Below are 21,502 nucleotides of genomic sequence, written 5' to 3' on the forward strand. Positions count from 1 at the left end.
GTTTGCAATTACAGAGATCATACGTTTCCTGTAGTTCTTGACCAGGTTTGCACACACTGCAGCAGGGATTTTGGCCCACTCCTCCATACAGACCTTCTCCAGATCATTCAGGTTTCGGGGCTGTTGCTGGGCAATACGGACTTTCAGCTCCCTCCAAAGATTTTCTATTGGGTTCAGGTTGGAGACTGGCTAGGCCACTCCAGGACCTTGAGATGCTTCTTACAGAGCCACTCCTTAGTTGCCCTGGCTGTGTGTTTCGGGTCGTTGTCATGCTGGAAGACCCAGCCACGACCCATCTTCAATGCTCTTACTGAGGGAAGGAGGTTGTTGGCCAAGATCTCGCGATACATGGCCCCATCCATCCTCCCCTCAATACGGTGCAGTCGTCCTGTCCCCTTTGCAGAAAAGCATCCCCAAAGAATGATGTTTCCACCTCCATGCTTCACGGTTGGGATGGTGTTCTTGGGGTTGTACTCATCCTTCTTCTTCCTCCAAACACGGCGAGTGGAGTTTAGACCAAAACGCTCTATTTTTGTCTCATCAGACCACATGACCTTCTCCCATTCCTCCTCTGGATCATCCAGATGGTCATTGGCAAACTTCAGACGGGCCTGGACATGCGCTGGCTTGAGCAGGGGGACCTTGCGTGCGCTGCAGGATTTTAATCCATGACGGCGTAGTGTGTTACTAATGGTTTTCTTTGAGACTGTGGTCCCAGCTCTCTTCGGGTCATTGACCAGGTCCTGCCGTGTAGTTCTGGGCTGATCCCTCACCTTCCTCATGATCATTGATGCCCCACGAGGTGAGATCTTGCATGGAGCCCTTACACAGCTCTCTGGTCTTGGCCATTGTGGAGAGGTTGGAGTCTGTTTGATTGAGTGTGTGGACAGGTGTCTTTTATACAGGTAACGAGTTCAAACAGGTGCAGTTAATACAGGTAATGAGTGGAGAACAGGAGGGCTTCTTAAAGAAAAAGGAACAGGTCTGTGAGAGCCGGAATTCTTAATGGTTGGTAGGTGATCAAATACTTATGTCATGCAATAAAATGCAAATTAATTACTTAAAAATCATACAATGTGATTTTCTGGATTTTTGTTTTAGATTCTGTCTCTCACAGTTGAAGTGTACCTATGATAAAAAATGACAGACCTCTACATGCTTTGTAAGTAGGAAAACCTGCAAAATCGGCAGTGTATCAAATACTTGTTCTCCCCACTGTATATGTGTATATATATATAAAGAATTAGATTTTTACACTGGAAATTTGACTAATATAGTAAAGTGTGGGAAGGGAACAGAGGGAAGTGTACATTCTTGTGTGGTCTTTTCGGCTTATGATCTCTTTTTCCTGACATCGTTCTACCACATCTGGTTATTGTCTGCCAGATTGGTGCTGACAGCATAATAGGAGCATCCTGTCAAATCTCAGACAAGGCATCCATCAAGAGATCAATGATCGGCGCGTCCACCACCGTCAGAGAGAAGGTCAAAGTAACCAACTCCATCATCATGCACGGAGTCACCATCGAGGAGGGGTGAGTAGAGCCTACTGTATACAGATTTGGACCATTTCTACCACTGTGTCCTTAGACTTTAGAAGCTGTGATCCCAGGACATTTTACCAGGTAGTCACAGATGACACTTTATGGTAGAGAGAAAGCAGTGTAAGCAACACTGTTATTTCCATTTAGAAAAGACCGGGTAGTAAACTCCCTTCTCCAATTATGCCCAGTGTAGTTTTAAACCACAAAGGGGAACCATTAGGTTTTAGAGGCCAGAGTGTATGGATGACTCCGGAGTATGTGTGTGTTTTGGTTTTACTATATTTGTGGGGACCAGAAGTCCTCACAAGGATAGTAAAACAAGGAAAATTTGCACAAGTGGGAACATTTCACCAGTCCCCACAAGCAAAATGCTTTTTTAGGTTTAGGATTAGAATTAGGAGTTAGGGTTTGGGGTTAGGTTAGGTTAAATGTTAGGGTTAGGGAAAATAGGATTTGGAATGGGAATCAGTTGTTTGGTTCCCACAAGGATAGTAAAACAACCGTGTTTGTGTTTGGGTGGGCTGCAGTGCGAGGAGGGGACTGACTGCCTGAGGCTTGTTTTATGTGATATGTGGGGGAAACAGAGAACACTATGTTGACAATGTTCATTGGTGTGCAGTGAACCAGAGCACGCTTACAATGGCATACATAAACACATAGGTGATTAATATACATGGTTAAACTATGCTGTAGCTAGATTCTCAGCAACAACGTATTTCACTTCCTTCATATAACTCACAAGTGGAATTTATTTAAATTAGATTTTTTTACTTTTACCTCAGTTTTCTACCTTTTTTTAAAGTGCCATATTCAACTATTTATTGTGGGTGGATTGCTGACTATGTAAACCTACTATGAATAGTTTTTTTTTCTTCTTCAGTCTAGCATTGGGAGACATTTTTAATTAAAGTATTTTCACTCGTGCTGGCTGGTTGAAAGGATGTCCTGGCTGGTGATTGAAAACTGCAAGCATGACATGACTCGCAGGAGAGAGGCCACTGAGAAGTAGAAAAGGGCCCTGTTATTTTAAATTCAGACATCCTCAAATCCTGGGGAAGAGCTTTATCTGGCAGAGTTGGGCTTTAGCACTGTCCCTCTTAAAGACAGGGAGGCCTGAGCCAGCGGGGGTACCCTCATGTCCCAGTTAGTGCACGCATAAAGAGAAAGAAAGAAAGAGAGAGAGAAAATAGGAAAATAAAGAAATGGCAATTATTTCGCAACATAAAAAAATGTAAGAGGGGATTAGCAAATCCCTGGCATGTTAAAGAAGGCACTTGCATTTTTTGGCCCCTTTGTTTGCATGTAGGAGTGCTTGTTTACAAAGCAGAGGCTATTTGGGGGGGCTGCGGTCGAGGTCGCGGGGAGGCAGGCGGAGGATGTGGGTGGTTGAGGTGTGGGGGTGGGGGGGTCACAGCGAGGAGGAGCACAGTGTCAGTAATTAGTGGTGTTTCAGTTGGGCTTCTTTGGTGGTCTCTCTGTTTAAAACTCCAATCCTTGTAATCTCCCATTGCCATCAACCCCCCAGCCGGTTCCCTCCCTCCCTGCTCACCCCCCTTCCTCTCCCTCCAACCCCACCCCACCACCACCACCTGAATAGCCCCAGTGCAGCAGCAGCCAATACAAACCTGCCTGTGTTAGTGGCTGCAGGGCCAAGCTCGTCAGTCTCTCTAGGAGGGAGAGACATACATGTTGCTCCCCAGCCCGCCCCACAGAGCTCACTCTGTTTCTATCCTCCAGAGGAGACTTTATGGTGGCCTTAGTCCGGACTGCCAACCCAGGTGGTGCAGAACATCAACTATCTCCGGGCAGGGTTGTCGGTTCCCCAGCTATCCTAAACTAACCCCAACACAGCACCACCACCTCACAGACTTTCCATCTGTTGATATTCTGATTGTTAGCATGCCTTCGCCTGCCACCCAGGGTATGGAGTTTCACTATGACAGTTACACGGGGTAAAATGAGATTAAATCCTGAATTGAGATTAATTGATTAATTCGGGGTTTTCTCTATTATTGATCAAATAAAATCATACCAAACTTTAGTTAAACATTTAACATCTCAGTTTAAATGTAGAATAGACACAATCAAGGTAATGAAGGAACAATTAAGATGTTTAAAACATGATATTAACAGTTAATGAGGAATTTGAAAGATCACGGTCTACTTACCATAGAGAATTTTTACCCCACTCAAATTAATGAGTATACTGCCTACCTAGACATCACATAAGCCTAATGTCTGAAACCCACTATTTAGACTGAGCTCAGTACCCATAATAATTATAACATAGGGTCCAGAATGGGGTTTTTAGTTCGACATGGGGCGTGTGCTTGGTCTCAGCCTTGATGAACACCTGTCTATAATGTTTCGTCACCCCCTGCCCTCAACAAAATAAAAAATAAACCTGACGATATCGAATACCTAATATTCTAAATGTTGATGATAGTGTATCATTTGCACACACAAGGTAGAGGCTGGTGTTTTTCTTTAATATGTATGCTAATCTAGTTTCTTGAGGAAAATAAAACAAGACAGCTGAAAACTCTGAGGGGTCATGTTTCCTTTAAGGGAGGGGTTAGAGGCAGGAAAGGACAAGGCCCTCCCTCTGCTGTGCAATTAGCTGAAGACATGAAAGAGAAATTTCATTGTAAATATGTTCTTCATGCACCAAGAAAAAAAAGCTGGCCTGGCCCAGGCATGTTAAGTAAACATCAAACTGTGCACATGAAGTTACAAAGTTTTATGGTGCCAAAGTGATCCCATGAAAGAGTGTGTGTGCGCGTGCATGAATGAAAGCCTGTGCAGTTGAAAGCATCTTCTCAAATATTGCATCCAGAAAATGTCGTCCTTGAAAATGAAGCCTGGTCGAGTAGATGTTCAAATATAATACACAAGAGCAGGATTTTAACTTTGCATTAGGTCAGAGAGCAAGTGTCCAATGGCCAGAAATCAACTCCTCTGCGATGTCTTCGCAGGTACCCACAATCTGCACAGAGTGATAGTGTACTAGTTCTCAAGGGGAAGTCTGGTTGATGGTGCTGTGTGTTTGTTCTACAGGTGTAACATCCAGGGCAGTGTGATCTGCAGTAATGCTGTGATCGGCCGAGGTGCAGACATCAAATATTGCCTGGTAGGGAGTGCCCAGCGCATAGAGCCAGAGGGTGAGCATACTACTGCCTCACCTTGCCATCACACACTCAAGTCCCACTCACCTCCACTTTATCCAGCAACAGTAGGGTTGCAAAATTCCAGTAACCCAAAATTCCTAGGTTTTCCAGAAATACTGTTTGTAAGATTCCTGGAATAAGGACGTAGAGAATACGTAGGAAATCTGGGAAACTTCCCAACTGGGATTTCTGAAAAATCTGGGAATTTGGGGAAAGGTACCTGAGTTTTGCCACCCTAAGAAGCAGGAAATAACACGTTACTAGCCAAAGTAGCATGTGTGAACTTGTGTGGGTCAGTGTTTATGTGACTGTGATACGTTTTATTCTACGCTTTCTTAGATCGCATTAAAACTGAACCCTCTGTGTATAATTGAGCTTTTACTTTTTTTATATTCCTAATCCCCTTGTCCATACTCCCTAGATGGAGCTGGGGGGGGGGGGGGGTTGTGTGTGTGTGTGTGTTCCTGTGTTTTTAGTCAGTGTGTGTTTTTGGGATTGGGGGGTGGTGTGGGGGAGGAGGGGTCTGGGGGCTGTTGAATTCCGGGTGGTCCTGGCCTGTTCTCTAACCTCTCCATCAATGACACTGCCAGAGGCGCCCCTAAAATGTCCAGGGCCTGCTCAGCCTAATTGACTGAACAACAGGGTGTTGCTACACCATGGCCCCCTGCACCAAATACTGCAACATTTACCCCCCCCCCAACCAACCCCCTTCCGTCCCTCCCCATCCATGTTCCAAGTTCTCAGCCCGGCCCAGTTATCAGAGTGCGACTGGACCTGATTAGCCTGCCGTAACCTGGAAAGCACTGGCTTATGGAGCGGCTCCCAGAAATCCCAAATTACAAGCTAGACCCTTGTACTTCCCACACATTCAGCCCCACAGCCCAGCTCAACACAGCCCAGCACAAATCCCCCACACAACTCCTTTTAAGTTTAAAGCACAGAAAGAGCACAATTCAAAGATATCCCCGAAAAAAGGCTAACCGAGTCTGTAACAGAGCAGAGGTTAATGTAACCTATCATTATAAAAGCATTACTTATAATAACTGCAATAAATGTCTCGAAATAGCCTGGAGGATAACAACAACCGCTGTCTTTAAGTTCTACACTCAAAAGCCCTTTGATTTCATCATGTCAAAGCTCCAATTTCCCGTTCAATTTGAATGTTATTAATCTTAATGAATTAAATAGTAACATCTTTTTTTCTACGGACTGGCTGCGATTCCGGATTTTTTGAAACCTGGAAGTTTTCTGCGCATGTTTGGGATCCGCTGCGCGCTTCCCCATCAGAGTCCTTTCAGCTACTGCTTAGTGCTCATTTTCTCTGTGACTCCGTTGCTGCTTCCACGAACAAACTTAGTTCTTTGTCTGTTGTAGCAGTAATCAAAGCAGACATAAGCACGACACAACAGGCAGTCTAGCGATTTCATGTTCTTTTTTTAGGAGGGGAGTTAGCCTTCATGCAGCTATTTAGGCAAGTTATATGTACACAGCATATCAACAAGCAAGACGCAGACAGGCAGTCAATAGTGATTTAAAGTGCAAACATTAGCTATTGTAGTTATTTTTTCAGCAACTCTGACTATATGCCAGCATAACTATAAAGATTACATCACACAGAAGGCGGAGTTTTGCCCCAATGCAATGTGTAGGCTGCGTCTTGCTTGTGCTATGGCAATATCTGTAACAACAGCCTTCATATACAGTACCAGTCAAAAGGTGACTACCTCATGAAGTTTGTTGAGAGAATGCCAAGAGTGTGCCAAGCTGTCATCAAGGCAAAGGGTGGATACTTTGAAGAATCTCAAATATAGAATATATTTTGATTTGTTTAACACTTTTTTGGTTACTACAATGTTCCATATGTGTTAGTTTAGTTTTGATGTCTTCACTATTATTCTACAATGTAGAAAATAGTAAAGATATAGAAAAACCCTTGAATGAGTAGGTGTGTCCAACCTTTTGACTGGTACTGTGTGCATACATATAAACTCAGCAAAAAAAGAAACGTCCTCTCACTGTCAAATGCGTTTATTTTCAGCAAACTTAACATGTGTGAACATAACAAGATTCAACGACTGAGACATAAACTGAACAAGTTCCACAGACATGTGACTAACAGAAATTGAATAATGTGTCCCTGAACAAAGGGGGGTCAAAATCAAAAGTTACAGTCAGTATGTGGTGTGGCGACCAGCTGCATTAAGTACTGCAGTGCATCTCCTCCTCATGGACTGCACCAGATTTGCCAGTTCTTGCTGTGAGATGTTAGCCCACTCTTCCACCAAGGCACCTGCAAGTTCCTGGACATTTCTGGGGGGAATGGCCCTAGTCCTCACCCTCTGATCCAACAGGTCCCAGACGTGCTCAGTGGGATTGAGATCCGGGCTCTTCGCTGGCCATGGCAGAACACTGACATTCCTGTCTTGCAGGAAATCACGCAAAGAATGAGCAGTATGGCTGGAGGCATTGTCATGCTGGAGGGTCATGTCAGGATGAGCCTGCAGGAAGGGTGCCACATGAGGGAGGAGGATGTCTTCCCTGTAACGCACAGCATTGAGATTGCCTGCAACAACAAGCTCAGTCTGATGATGCTGTGACACACCGCCCCAGACCATGACGGACCCTCCACCTCCAAATCAATCCCGCTCCAGAGTACAGGCCTTGGTGTAACGCTCATTGCTTTGACGATAAACGCAAATCTGACCATCACCCCTGGTGAGACAAAACCGCAACTCGTCAGTGAAGAGCACTTTTTGCCAGTCCTGTCTGGTCCAGCGACGGTGGGTTTGTGCCCATAGGCGACGTTGTTGCCGGTGATGTCTGGTGAGGACCTGCCTTACAACAGGCCTACAAGCCCTCAGTCCAGCCTCTCTCAGCCTATTGCGGACAGTCTGAGCACTGATGGAGGCATTGTGCGTTGCTGGTGTAACTCGGGCAGTTGTTGTTGCCATCCTGTACCTGTCCCGCAGGTGTGATGTTCGGATGTACCGATCCTGTGCAGGTGTTGTTACACATGATCTGCCACTGCGAGGACGATCAGCTGTCCGTCCTGTCTCCCTGTAGCGCTGTCTTAGGCTTCTCACAGTACGGACATTGCAATTTATTGCCCTGGCCACATCTGCAATCCTCATGCCTCCTTGCAGCATGCCTAAGGCGCGTTCACGCAGATGAGCAGGGACCCTAGGCATCTTTCTTTTGGTGTTTTTCAGAGTCAGTAGAAAGGCCTCTTTAGTGTCCTAGGTTTTCATAACTGTGACCTTAATTGCCTACCGTCTGTAAGATGTGTGTGTGAGATTAGTGTCTTAACGACCGTTCCACAGGTGCATGTTCATTCATTGTTTATGGTTCATTGAACAAGCATGGGAAACAGTGTTTAAACCCTTCACAAAGAAGATCTGTGAAGTTATTTGGGTTTTTATGAATTATCTTTGAAAGACAGGGTCCTGAAAAAGGGATGTATTTGGTTTGTTTATATATCAGTATTCATGCATACAGTGCACTCGGAAAGAATGCAGACCCCTTTACTTTTTTCACATTTTGTTACGTGACAGCCGTGTTCAAAAATGTTGTAAATATTTTTTTCCCCTCATCAGTTTACACACAGTACCCCATTAATGACAGTTATAAAAAATAAAAACTGAGTATCACATTTCCATTAATATTCAGACTCTTTATTCAGTACTTTGTTGAAGCACCTTTGGCAGTGATTACAGCCTTGAGTCTTCTTGGGTATGAAGCTACAAGCCTGGCACACCTGTATTTGGGTAGTTTCTCCCATTTCTTCTCTGCAAATCCTTTCAAGCTCTGTCAGGTTGGATGGGGACCGTTGCTGCACAGTTATTTTCAGGTCTCTCCAGAGATTTTTGATCAGGTTCAAGTCCGGGCTCGGGCTGGGCCACTCATGGACATTCAGCGACTTGTCCCGAAGCCATTCCTGCATTGTCTTGGCTGTGTGCTTAGGGTTCTTGTCCTGTTGGAAGGTGAACCTTCGCCCCAGTCTGAGGTCCTGAGCGCTCTGGAGCAGGTTTTCATCAAGGATCTCTGTCCTTGCCGCTGAGAAACATCCCCACAGCATGATGCTGCCACCACCATGCTTCATCGTAGGGATGGTGCCAGGTTTCCTTCAGACGTGACGTTTTGTATTCAGGCCAAAGAGTTCAGTCTTGGTTTCATTAGACCAGATAATCTTGTTTCTCATGGTCTAAGATTCTTTAGGTGCCTTTTCGCAAACTCCAAGCAGGCTGTCATATGCCTTTTACTGAGGAGTGGCTTCCGAGTGGCCAATCTACCATAAAGGCCTGAATGGTGGAGTGCTGCAGAGATGGTTGTCCTTCTGAAAGATTCTCCGATCTCCACAGAGGAACTCTGGAGCTCTGTCAGAGTGACCATCGGGTTCTTGGTCACCTCCCTGACCAAGGCCCCATTCCCCCGATTGCTCAGTTTGGCTGGGCGGCCAGCTGTAGATAGCGTCTTGGTGGTTCCAAACTTCTTCCATTTTAGAATGATGGAAGCCACTGTGTTCTTGGGGACCTTCAATGCTGCAGAAATATTTTGGTACCCTTCCCCAGATCTGTGCCTCGTCACACTCCTGTCTCGGAGTTCTACGGACAATTCCTTCGACCTCATGGTTGGGACCTTATATAGACAGGTGTGTGCATTTCCAAATCATGTCCAACTAAATCAACTAAATGTATTGAAAATGTCTTAATTTTCCGAGGTTTACCATAAGACATGAACAGAAAGCATCAGTGATTTGTGTTTCCTACAACTTTCTGAAGAGGCAACGAGAATGCCCCTTGTCTGTCTGTGTGCGGTGTCTACCAATTTGTGTAGCCGTTAGCTAATGAAAACAGTCTCTGGTAGATAGAAAGGCTTTCCCAAAAACCTTAAATTTTATTTGACTTAAATGTTAGCTATAACGTATCCTATGCTTAACTGGCAGAATGATATCATGATTATTATTATCAATCCAGTGGTATTTGGTTTGTAAACTCATGTGTGCTACAATAACACTGCTAAACACAGCCTCTTGTTTCGTGCTCAATTGAATTAAAGGGTAAAAAAAATCTACATTCTCAGCTTTTTCCCAGACCTCAAAAGTGGTGACCTGATGTGGTCTAAACATTGTTTTGCACTTAGAACATCTAGTGTGGTTTTTGTGTAATTTTGAGAGTGGAAACCTAAAATAACTGGGAAAAACAGAAACCTGGGAAAATGTGGGCTATTTACTTAATTTTTCTGTTTTAATAAAATAAATAAAACATTTATGTTTTAATAAAATACATCAGTCAATTGAAATAAATAAACTAGGCCCTAATCTATGGATTTAAAATGACTGGGCAGGGGTGCACCCATAGGTGGGCCTGGGAGGGCATAGGGAGCCAGGCCCAGCCAATCAGAATGAGCTTTCCCCCACAAAAGGGCTTTATTACAGACAGAAATACTCCTCAGTTACATCAGCTGTCCGCGTGGCTGGTCACAGACGATCCCGCAGGTGAAGAAGCCAGATGTGGAGGTCCTGGGCTGGCGTGGTTACACATGGTCTGCGGTTGTGAGGCCGGTTGGACGTACTGCCAAATTCTCTAGAACGACGTTGGTAGAGAAATAAAAATTCAACAGCTTTAGTGGGCATTTCTGCAGTCAGCATGCCAATTGCACGCTCCCTTCAAACATGAGACATCTGTGGTATTGTGTTGTTTGACAAAACTGCACCTTTTATTGTCCCCAGCACAAGGTGAACCTGTGTAATGATCATGCTGTTTAATCAGCTTCTTGATATGCCACACCTGTCAGGTGTATGGATTTTCTTGGCAAAGGAGAAATGCTCACTAAAAGGGATGTAAACAAATTTGTGCCCAAAATTTGAGAGAAATAAGCTTTTTCTGCGTAAGGAAAATGTCTGGGATCTTTTATTTCAGCTAATTAAACACGTGACCAACATTTTACATTTATATTTTTGTTCAGTATAAATTGTAAAGTCATGACTTTCTACACAATATAACAACACATTTTGCCAATCTGGGTGGTGAAGTCGATAAAGTATTCAATAATTTCACTGTATTTTGGATAGAATCATGGCGTTAGAATGTACCAGAGGCCACTAAAATAGAGCTAATGCAAAAAATGATCCTGGCTATCTACTTTTTCTGGTAACACTTTACTTGACACCCTGCGTCATGTCATAACAGCTGACATACCTTATAACCTGTTTATAATATGGTCATAACACTGTCATGACACATATTTAGACCTGTTGTGACATCTATTGCATTATTTTATGGCTGGTTATGACACCTACAGTACCCGTGAAAATGTTGAACACACCTACTCATTTCCAGGGTTTTTCTTAATTTTGATTGTTTTCTACATTTTTGGATAATTGTGAAGACATCAAAACTATGAAATAACACATATGGAATCATGTAGTAACCAAAAAAGTGTTTGAAGAATCTCAAATATATTTTTATATGTTAAAGTAGTCACCTGGAATGCATTTCAATTAATAGGTGTGCCTTGTTAAAAGTTAATTTGTGGAATTTCTTTCCTTCTTAATGCGTTTGAGCCAATCAGTTGTGTTGTGACAAGGTAGGGTTGGTATACAGAAGATCGCCCTATCGGGTAAAAGACCAAGTCCATATTATGGCAAGAACAAGTCAAATAAGCAAAGAGAAACGACAGTCTATCATTACTTTAAGACATGAAGGTCAATATGGAAAATTTCAAGAGCTTTGAAAGTTTCTTCAAGTGTAGTCGCAAAAACCAAGCGCTATGATGAAACTGGCTCTCATGAGGACCGCCACAGGGAAGGAAGAACCAGAGTTACCTCTGCTGCAGAGGATAAGTTCATTAGAGTTATCAGCCTCAGAAATTGCAGCCCAAATAATTGCATCAGAGTTCAAGTAACAGACACATCTCAACATCAACTGAGAGTAGACTGCGTGAATCAGGCCTTCATGGTCAAATTGCTGCAAAGAAACCACTACTAAAGGACACCAATAAGAAGAAGAGATTTGCTTGGGCCAAGATACACGATATTAGACTGTGGAAATCTGTACTTTGGTCTGATGAGTCCAAATTTGAGATGTTTGGTTCCAACCGCCGTGTCTTAGTGAGACGCAGAGTAGGTGAACGGATGATCTCCGCATGTGTGGTTCCCACCGTGAAGCATGGAGGAGGAGGTGTGATGGTGTGGGGGTGCTTTGCTGTTGACACTGTCCGTGAATTATTTATAATTCAAGGCACACTTAACCAGCATTGTTACCACAGCATTCTGCAGCAATACGCCATCCCATCTGGTTTGCTCTTAGTCCCACTATCATTTGTTTTTCAACAGGACAATGACCCAACACACCTCCAGGCTGTGCAAGGGCTATTTGACCAAGAATGAGAGTGATGGAGTGCTGCATCAGATGACCTGGCCTCCGCAATCACCTGACCTCAACCCAATTGAGGTGGTTTGGGATGCGTTGGACCGCGGAGTGAAGGAAAAGCAGCCAACAAGTGCTCAGCATATGTGGGAACTCCTTCAAGACTGTTGGAAAAGCATTTCAGGTAAAGCTGGTTGAGAGAATGCCAAGAGTGCGCAAAGCTGTCATCAAGGCAAAGGGTGGCTACTTTGAAGAATCTAAAATATATTTAGATTTGTTTAACACTTTTTTGCTTACTACATAATTCCATGTGTTATTTCATAGTTTTGATGTCTTCACTATTATTCTACAATGTAGAAAATAGTAAAAATAAAGACAAATCTTTGAATGAGTAGGTGTGTCCAAATGTTTGACTGGTACTGTACATATTATATACAACCTGAGAACAGTGATTTTATACAGAAATGCTATCCATATGAAGCAAAGAGCAGTTGCTTTATATACACTGCTCAAAAAAATAAAGGGAACACTAAAATAACACATCCTAGATCTGAATGAATGAAATATTCTTATTAAATACTTTTTTCTTTACATAGTTGAATGTGCTGACAACAAAATCACACAAAAATGATCAATGGAAATCAAATTTATCAACCCATGGAGGTCTGGATTTGGAGTCACACTCAAAATTAAAGTGGAAAACCACACTACAGGCTGATCCAACTTTGATGTAATGTCCTTAAAACAAGTCAAAATGAGGCTCAGTAGTGTGTGTGGCTTCCACGTGCCTGTATGACCTGAGGCATCTCCTCCCAGACCTGGACTAAAGCATCCGCCAACTCCTGGACAGTCTGTGGTGCAACGTGGCGTTGGTGGATGGAGCGAGACATGATGTCCCAGATGTGCTCAATTGGATTCAGGTCTGGGGAACGGGCGGGCCAGTCCATAGCATCAATGCCTTCCTCTTGCAGGAACTGCTGACACACTCCAGCCACATGAGGTCTAGCATTGTCTTGCATTAGGAGGAACCCAGGGCCAACCGCACCAGCATTATGGTCTCACAAGGGGTACCTAATGGCAGTCAGGCTACCTCTGGCGAGCACATGGAGGGCTGTGCGGCCCCCCAAAGAAATGCCACCCCACACCATGACTGACCCACCGCCAAACCGGTCATGCTGGAGGATGTTGCAGGCAGCAGAACGTTCTCCACGGCGTCTCCAGACTCTGTCACGTCTGTCACGTGCTCAGTGTGAACCTGCTTTCATCTGTGAAGAGCACAGGGCGCCAGTGGCGAATTTGCCAATCTTGGTGTTCTCTGGCAAATGCCAAACGTCCTGCACGGTGTTGGGCTGTAAGCACAACCCCCACCTGTGGACGTCGGGCCCTCATACCACCCTCATGGAGTCTGTTTCTGACCGTTTGAGCAGACACATGCACATTTGTGGCCTGCTGGAGGTCATTTTGCAGGGCTCTGGCAGTGCTCCTCCTGCTCAAAGGCGGAGGTAGCGGTCCTGCTGCTGGGTTGTTGCCCTCCTACGGCCTCCTCCACGTCTCCTGATGTACTGGCCTGTCTCCTGGTAGCACCTCCATGCTCTGGACACTACGCTGACAGACACAGCAAACCTTCTTGCCACAGCTCGCATTGATGTGCCATCCTGGATGAGCTGCACTACCTGAGCCACTTGTGTGGGTTGTAGACTCCGTCTCATGCTACCACTAGAGTGAAAGCACCGCCAGCATTCAAAAGTGACCAAAACATCAGCCAGGAAGCATAGGAATTTAGAAGTGGTCTGTGGTCACCACCTGCAGAACCACTCCTTTATTGGGGGTGTCTTGCTAATTGCCTATAATTTCCACCTGTTGTCTATTCCATTTGCACAACAGCATGTGAAATTTATTGTCAATCAGTGTTGCTTCCTAAGTGGACAGTTTGATTTCACAGAAGTGTGATTGACTTGGAGTTACATTGTGTTGTTTAAGTGTTCCCTTTATTTTTTTGAGCAGTGTATAAATCACCTGAAGCAATTGCTCCTCAAGGGGCTCAGTATGCCTCTGAGCACCATCCGTATCAGGTGGTTCGCCTCTCTCATCAGAGGATAAATGAAGAGCGTGGCTGGTAAATGCATTATGCCTCCACTCACGAAGCAGTTAGATGGAAGTGTCTGTCTTCTGTAGAGAGAGACCACCCTGTCAGGCAGCCACAGACAGACTTACGTCTGCTGACTGCGCAGACAGGCAGGCAGTCTGGTGGTGGTGGGACTGCAGGTGTTGCTGCTGCTTCATAAAGAAACCAGACTGTTCTCCAGGCTTCTGGGACACAGACACGCTCTTCTCTCCTCCACCTAGCCCTCTCCCTCACTGTCTTTTGGAAATACACTGCTCTCCTAGTGTTCCATGCTCTATTTCTCTTTCCTTCAAACTCTGAATGCAAAAACAGAGCCTTTCGGATTCCTTCACACTAAAATATGTCTTTATATGGATCATGAATCACTTTCCCCACAGTTTAGTTTGGATTAGTTGTCTTTGTCTGGATGGATAGCAGGCTCGCCTCGTGTTTGTGTTTCAAAAGGCTGTTATGCTTCGTCCTTATGTGAAGCAAGGAATTATCTGTTTTCACCTTGTTTTTGTCCTAAAATCCTAGTCCATCTGCCATATTGAAGTGTAGATTTGGCACATCGTGAAGATATATACTTTTTGTCTGAGTTGAGCATGTTAACTACCTTATGACATTTAATTTCTGCTTGAAAAAGCACTTCAAAGACCAGGTCATTCCACCTTAAAAAGCACAAGAAATAGGATTTTGACACCCATCATCTCAGATTGTTTTTAAATCGTTTCTGTTAGAAATGGATAAGATTAACATTCTTGCAACATTATTTTGTTGAAATATAATTAGTTTTCTGAGAAATTAAGCTAATTGATTGCACCCAAATGGCCCATTTGATCCTATATTTAGGATTAGGATATAGGATTCTCTGGTCTGATGAAACCAAGATTGAAATCTTTTGCCTGAATGCCAAGTGTCACATCTGGTGGAAATCTGGCACCATCCCTACGGTGAAGCATGGTGGTGGCAGCATTATGCTGTGGGGATGTTTTTCAGCGGCAGCAACTGAGACTAGTCAGGATCAAGGGAAATAAACAGAACAAAGTACAGAGAAATCTTTTATAAAAACCTGCTCCAGAGCACTCAGGACCTCAGACTGGGATGTGGGTTCACCTTCCATCAGGGCAAAGACCCTAAGCACACAGCCAAGACAACGCAGAAGTGGCTTCGGGACAAGTCGCTGAATGTCCTTGAGTGGCCCAGCCCGAGCCCGGACTTGAACCCGATCGAACATCTCTGGAGAAACCTGAAAATATCTGTGCCGGGACACTCCCCATCCAACCTGACAGTGCTTGAGAGGATCTGCAGAGAAGATTGGGAAAAACTCACCAAATACAGGTGTGCCAAGCTTGTAGCGTCATACCCAAGAAGACTTGAGGCTGTAATCACTGCCAAAGGTGCTTCAACAAAGTACTACATAAAGGGTCTGAATACTTATGTAAATGAGATATTTCAGGGTTTTTTGTGATACATTTGCAAAAATGTCTAAAAACCTGTTTTTGCTTTGTCATTATGGGGTATTGTGTGTAGATTGATAAGGGGGGGAAACAATTTAATCAATTTTAAAATAAGGCTGTAATGTAACAAAATGTGGAAAAAGTCAAGGGGTCTGAATACTTTCCGAATGCACTGTAGATACCATTGACTTGCATTGGGAATTGTTTTACAAATGCTATAAAGTTATCATTTGAAACAGTGGCCGACTGCATACACGGTAAGGAAACCATAATGTAATTTGGGTTAACTATCCCCTTTACATGGGGGGGGTATTCAATGTTTTTTCAATGTATAGCAGGAACAGAATTATCTAGTGGTCAGACCCTGGTAATGCCAGGATGTAATAAACCTAACAACAAAGACAGTATTGGTATTTATTACCAGGGGGAGAAAATATCACCAAATTCACTGAGAACAAATTAAATAGGATGAAGAAACATTACTCTGAGCCTCAGCTCCATACTACTTTTCAGACCGAGAGAACTGTTGGGATTTGATTAGTGTGGGGTGTGGGAGTCCGTGGGTGGCTTTTGACTTTCTTTGGATTCCTCATGACTTACTCGTTGTTAAAATAAAAAAGTTTTCTGGCCTCCCGGGTGGCGCAGTGGTCTAGGGCACTGCATCGCAGTGCTAACTGCGCCACCAGAGTCTCTGGGTTCGCGCCCAGGCTCTGTCGCAGCCGGGAGGTCCGTGGGGCGACGCACAATTGGCATAGCGTCGTCCGGGTTAGGGAGGGTTTGGCCGGTAGGGATATCCTTGTCTCATCGCGCTCCAGCGACTCCTGTGGCGGGCCGGGCGCAGTGCGCGCTAACCAAGGGGGCCAGGTACACGGTGTTTCCTCCGACACATTGGTGCGGCTGGCTTCCGGGTTGGAGGCGCGCTGTGTTAAGAAGCAGTGCGGCTTGGTTGGGTTGTGCTTCGGAGGACGCATGGCTTTCGACCTTCGTCTCTCCCGAGCCCGTACGGGAGTTGTAGCGATGAGACAAGATAGTAATTACTAGCGATTGGATACCACGAAAATGAGAAAATGGGATTAAAAAAAAAAAAAAAAAAAAAAGTTTTGTCCAAATCGGATGTTAGGTACTATATTTATTGAATATTATATAAATCCTATAAATTACAATTGCCAATTTGGGTGCCATCAGTTAAATGATATTTCAACAAAATGATGTTGCAGCAAGGCTATTCTTATATTTCTATTATTATTATTTTTTTGGTACCGCCTTTTTCTCCCAACTTCTTGTCTCCTCGCTGAAACTCCCCAACGGGCTCAGGAGAGGCGAAGGTCGAGTCATGCGTTCTTCGAAACATAACCCGCCAATCCGCGCTCCTTAACACCTGCCTGCTTAACCCGGAAGCCAGCTGCACCAATGTGTGGAAACACTGTTCAACTAATGACCGAAGTCAGCCTGCAGGCGCCCGGCCCGCCACAAGGAGTCTCTAGAGCACGATGAGCCAAGTAAAGCCCCCCCACAGCCAAACCTTCTCTTAACCCGGCTTATATTTCTTACTACAGAAACAATTTCAGAACAATCTGAGATGGTGGGTGTCCTGGCTTGAGTAAATGACATGGAACAACTCGAAACCAATTAACTAGTCTATTGCTACACCTGCTAAATACCAGGTTCTACAGAAGGACAAGGGGTCATAATCTTCTATCTCAAATGTCTAATTGTGAGTGCTTTCTTCTCACTCTGTAGCGGAAAGGACTAACGAGGTGATTGTTGGAACTGACCAACTGATGGAGATCTAGACCAGGGGGAGACTGACCGAACGACCAGTCCTACACATTGCTGACAGATCCAACAGAAACCACAGCAGTGAGGCAAACTAACTGACCAACAGGCAGTGATGGTCCATTGTCTAAATAAAAGCAACTTTGTTTATCCCTAGGCTCAGTTTCAGTGGTGTTCTTTGTGTGAATCTTGTCTGTTGTTTCTGAGTGATTCTATTAAGTTTTGTTAGGTGTTTGTTCAGTCAGTGTGTTCTCATCTATACATACATTCCTCCACACAACTATTCAGCCTAGGAGTCTGTGTGTTCGTGCTGTGTGGTGCAGCAGAGGACCAGAGAAGCACAATGGGGGTGAAGTTTATTTGTACACAAAAATGGTGGGCCGGACCACCCAGTGAGATCTCATCAAGTAACACACAATCCCTCCCACTTTCACAAACTGATAAAAACAAAGAGAGCAACTCTTATGTTTCTAATTTTTCTTCTTACTCTTTGCTGTCAAAGATTTATTGCATTCTTTTGCCAGCTCATTTCTTAAATTACAGGTCTGAAGTTCCTTATTGACGAACGACAGATCTCCAGGAAGATGCTCTGTCTACATCGTGTGGTTTAGTGGCCTTCTTTATTGTGTGTCTGTGACCAATAGAAGTCATTTAGTGTCATTGGGAGAGTAGTTAAGTCTCTTGTCTTTTCTCATCTTTCCTCTTTTGGTTTTGTCATTGGTGAAGCTAGAATAATTACTTAACTTTTAACTCATTGTTGTGTTTTCATTTTGTCATCCAGAAAATGGATTCAAGTCCCGAAATAAAAGTTATTGTAAACTTTATTTCTGTTCTAATCGAAACTGCCAACCACAATCTTAAAGACCCCTGTTTTGTGGCCATTTGAAGACATAAATAAATAAATGGTTATTCATAAAATAAAGATCAAAAGTGCCATACAAACAATATAATTATCACAAAACATTTTTTGATTATTTTTCTTCCTGCTTTAAACTTTAACCCCTTGAGCAGCCTCTGACCTGAGCATCAAGTCAAGTTTATGAGATCTGGCATGGGTTGTTTTGGAAAGCCAGGTTTGTATATTTATACAGCAGCCTACTCTGAGTCCCTGTGGCTGTGCTGGTTTGGTTAGGGGCTATCCAGCGCTGTGTTCATTGTCAGTCCCCACCCCTCTGGGCCAAATGTGACAGATGCTTGTGTTTTCCAGGGTTCGGGATCAGATGTCATCCAACATATCATATATCAGCTGTCTCTGGGTAGATCTGGGTTAGTCTGCAGGCCCAGGCTGGGTTAGTCTCCATAGGGCTATTTGTTACTATGATATAACAGGCCCTACCACCATGGACAGACTATAAAGGGTGAAATTGATCAGAGTGGTCGTTCAACAGAATTGGGGGACTTTTTTGAAGTGATGAAATCAAATGTCCATGTTATATGTTTACTAGATCTACCACTGTAATTGTTTGTTTGTTGATTCCCTCTCTCTACACCTCTGCACCTCTGTGTCAGCTCAGCTGCATAGTGTGAACGTTGGCAGGCTCTCTCATCCAAATGAAGATGCTAATGTTAACAGACAGGCAGTGGTTCAATGTGCCTTTGGCAGTTACTGTAAGTAGTGTAAGTGCAGTGGTACTTGTGAAGCCCATGGTGGCATAAATCATGAATACATGATATAGACAGTGATATAAATACTGCCCAGGAGCTGGTCCAAGAGTCTGTATCCCAAATGGAACCCTATTTAGTAGTGCATTGGGGACACACCTACCACCAGCTCTGGTGGAGCAGTACCCTGCCCTGGCTTACTGGGTGGTGGTCACACTGATCACTGATTGCATGGAACTGCCTTCCATCTCATAAAGCGCAAATTAACAGCAAACCTGGTAAAAAAAATGCCTCTCCCCCATGTGACCTACTTTTTGTGTGTATGTATTGACATGTGTAACTGAAAGCTGCATACTCACACACGCACACTACATGTTAATGTTTTTAAATGTGCTGTATGTAAATTGTAAAGTCTGTTGTCTGTAATGTATTTTTTGATATGAGTAGCTGTCGCCATTGGCATCGGCTAATGAGGATCCTAATAAAATACAATAAAACCAAATGACAGCTTGGGGAGAGAAGTTTCAGAGCTTGGAGCAAAAGAGGCCGTCACCCGCTCTGCTCAAAGGGAGGAGTGTGTGGTGGGGTGGAGTTTGGGACTTTGAGGGTGGGTTCAAGGTAGGTGGGTGGTTTTGGGGCTGGAGGGCTGAGCGTGTTGGAGGGTGAGAGACTGGTTAGGCCACCCAAGTGGCAAAAACCTGCGTGTTTGTTGCTGACCCCTACACATTAACAGAACACTTCCTCCGTTTGTCTTCTGTGTTCTTGAGGCACAAACCAATTTCCTCCCTTTTTGCTGCACTATCATTTAAGACACTGCTGCGTCCCCCATGCCTCCCTCCAGCCCCACGCCCACCGCCAACGCACAGACACACACAGTATCTTTAAGCAACTCAACAGAAAGTACACTTGCATATGCTACTTTTACAAAGGCTGTGTGTGGAGGAAGTAAGAGATTCATGTAGGGGATAATAAACTATAGGAACATGTGAGGCACACCTACTCAGATATCTCAGTAGTACACCACCGTGGCTTTCAACTAGCTACTAAACAAGGCAGTAGGTTTGATCATTATCAACACCACAGTGCACAGCTTTTGTCACCAGCTAATGTCTTCAATTGAGTCAGACAGACTGCTAGTCTGGATCATTCTCTGTTTTTGTAAATTACTATTTTTATTTAGTGCTACCAGATCAAATGCATTCCCCAGTGTGATATGTTGTTTTCTTTTATGGATGCAAAGGTCTTCTGAGTTACTTAACTGTTACTGTCTGGTGATAGATGATATATGCTCTTTGCTTAAATGTACCAGCCCTGAACTTTAGTCAGTGTTACTAGCCAGCTACCACCCGGTACTCAACCCTTAGAGACTGCTGCCCTATGTACAGTCATTCAACACTGGTCACTTTAATGTTAACATACTGTTTTACCCACTTCATACACTGAGTGTACAAAACATTAAGAACACTTTCCTAATATTGAGTTGCCCTCAGAACAGCCTCAATTCGTCGCTGCATGGGCATGGACTCTACAAGGTGTCGAAAGCGTTCCAATGGGATACTTGCCCATGTTGACTCCAATGCTTCCCACAGTTGTGTCAAGTTGGTTGGATGTCCTTTGGGTGGTGGACCATTATTGATACACACAGGAAACTTTTGAGCATGAAAAACCCAGCAGCGTTGCAGTTCTTATCACAAACCGGTGCGCCTGGCACCTACTACCATACCCCGTTCAAAGGTACTCAAATCTTTTTTCTTGCCCATTCACCCTCTGAATGGCACACATACACAATCCATGTCTCAAGGCTTAAAAATCCTTCTTTAACCGGTCTCCTCACCTTCAGCCACATTGATTGAAGTGGATTTAACAAGTGGCATCTATGGGATCATAGCTTTCACCTGGATTCACCTAGTCAGTCTGTCATGTAAAATATTAGCTGTTCTTAATATTTTATACACTCGGTGTATACTGTATTCTATTGTACTAAATGTATGTAGTTCTGTCCTTGAGCTTATCTATTGATGTTCTGTATAATGTCATTCTGTATTATGTTTCATGTTTTGTGTGGACCCCAGAAAGAGTAGCTGCTTTTGCAACCGCTGAGGATCCTCATCAAATACCAAGGCTCATACTATATAACTACTGCTGTACACACCTTTTCTATTCCTATACTATCCATAATGTCTATACACACCCTCATATACATATATATTTATATTCCAGACTCTTGACATTGCTTGTTCTGATATTTCTTAATTATTTTCTTAAAATGTTGGGGATTTGTGTGTATTGTTAGGTATTACTGCACTGTTGGAGCTAGAAACACAAGCATTTTCTCTGCGATAACATCTGCAAAATATGTACGCGGCCAATAAAACTTTATTTGATTTATGTTTCAATGGATCATGATACAAAGATATGTCACAGTGCACTGACAACACATGTCAAAGCATTTGATCTATAGTCTGTTCTCCTTGCTTTCTCT

General features: G+C 43.9%; 1 protein-coding gene across 3 annotated transcripts in view; it reads left to right on the forward strand.

Moving 5' to 3' along the window:
- The window catches only part of LOC120055873 (translation initiation factor eIF-2B subunit gamma-like), a 50,796-nt gene extending 33,220 nt beyond the window's left edge, over positions 1-17,576 (forward strand). For 2 of the 3 annotated variants that reach the window (XM_039003902.1, XM_039003901.1), the window contains exons 10-12: positions 1,387-1,535; positions 4,602-4,705; positions 17,383-17,576. In XM_039003902.1, the coding sequence (XP_038859830.1) occupies positions 1,387-1,535; positions 4,602-4,705; positions 17,383-17,435 (306 nt within the window). In that variant the 3' untranslated portion in view covers positions 17,436-17,576. Of the gene's footprint in view, positions 1-1,386; positions 1,536-4,601; positions 4,706-12,044; positions 12,092-17,382 lie in introns of those variants that run through there. The other variant, XM_039003903.1, reaches the window with a different exon arrangement.
- Positions 17,577-21,502: the final 3,926 nt, after the last annotated feature.

This window comes from Salvelinus namaycush, chromosome 11, assembly GCF_016432855.1.
Source record: "Salvelinus namaycush isolate Seneca chromosome 11, SaNama_1.0, whole genome shotgun sequence".
NCBI classification, from domain to species: domain Eukaryota; kingdom Metazoa; phylum Chordata; class Actinopteri; order Salmoniformes; family Salmonidae; genus Salvelinus; species Salvelinus namaycush.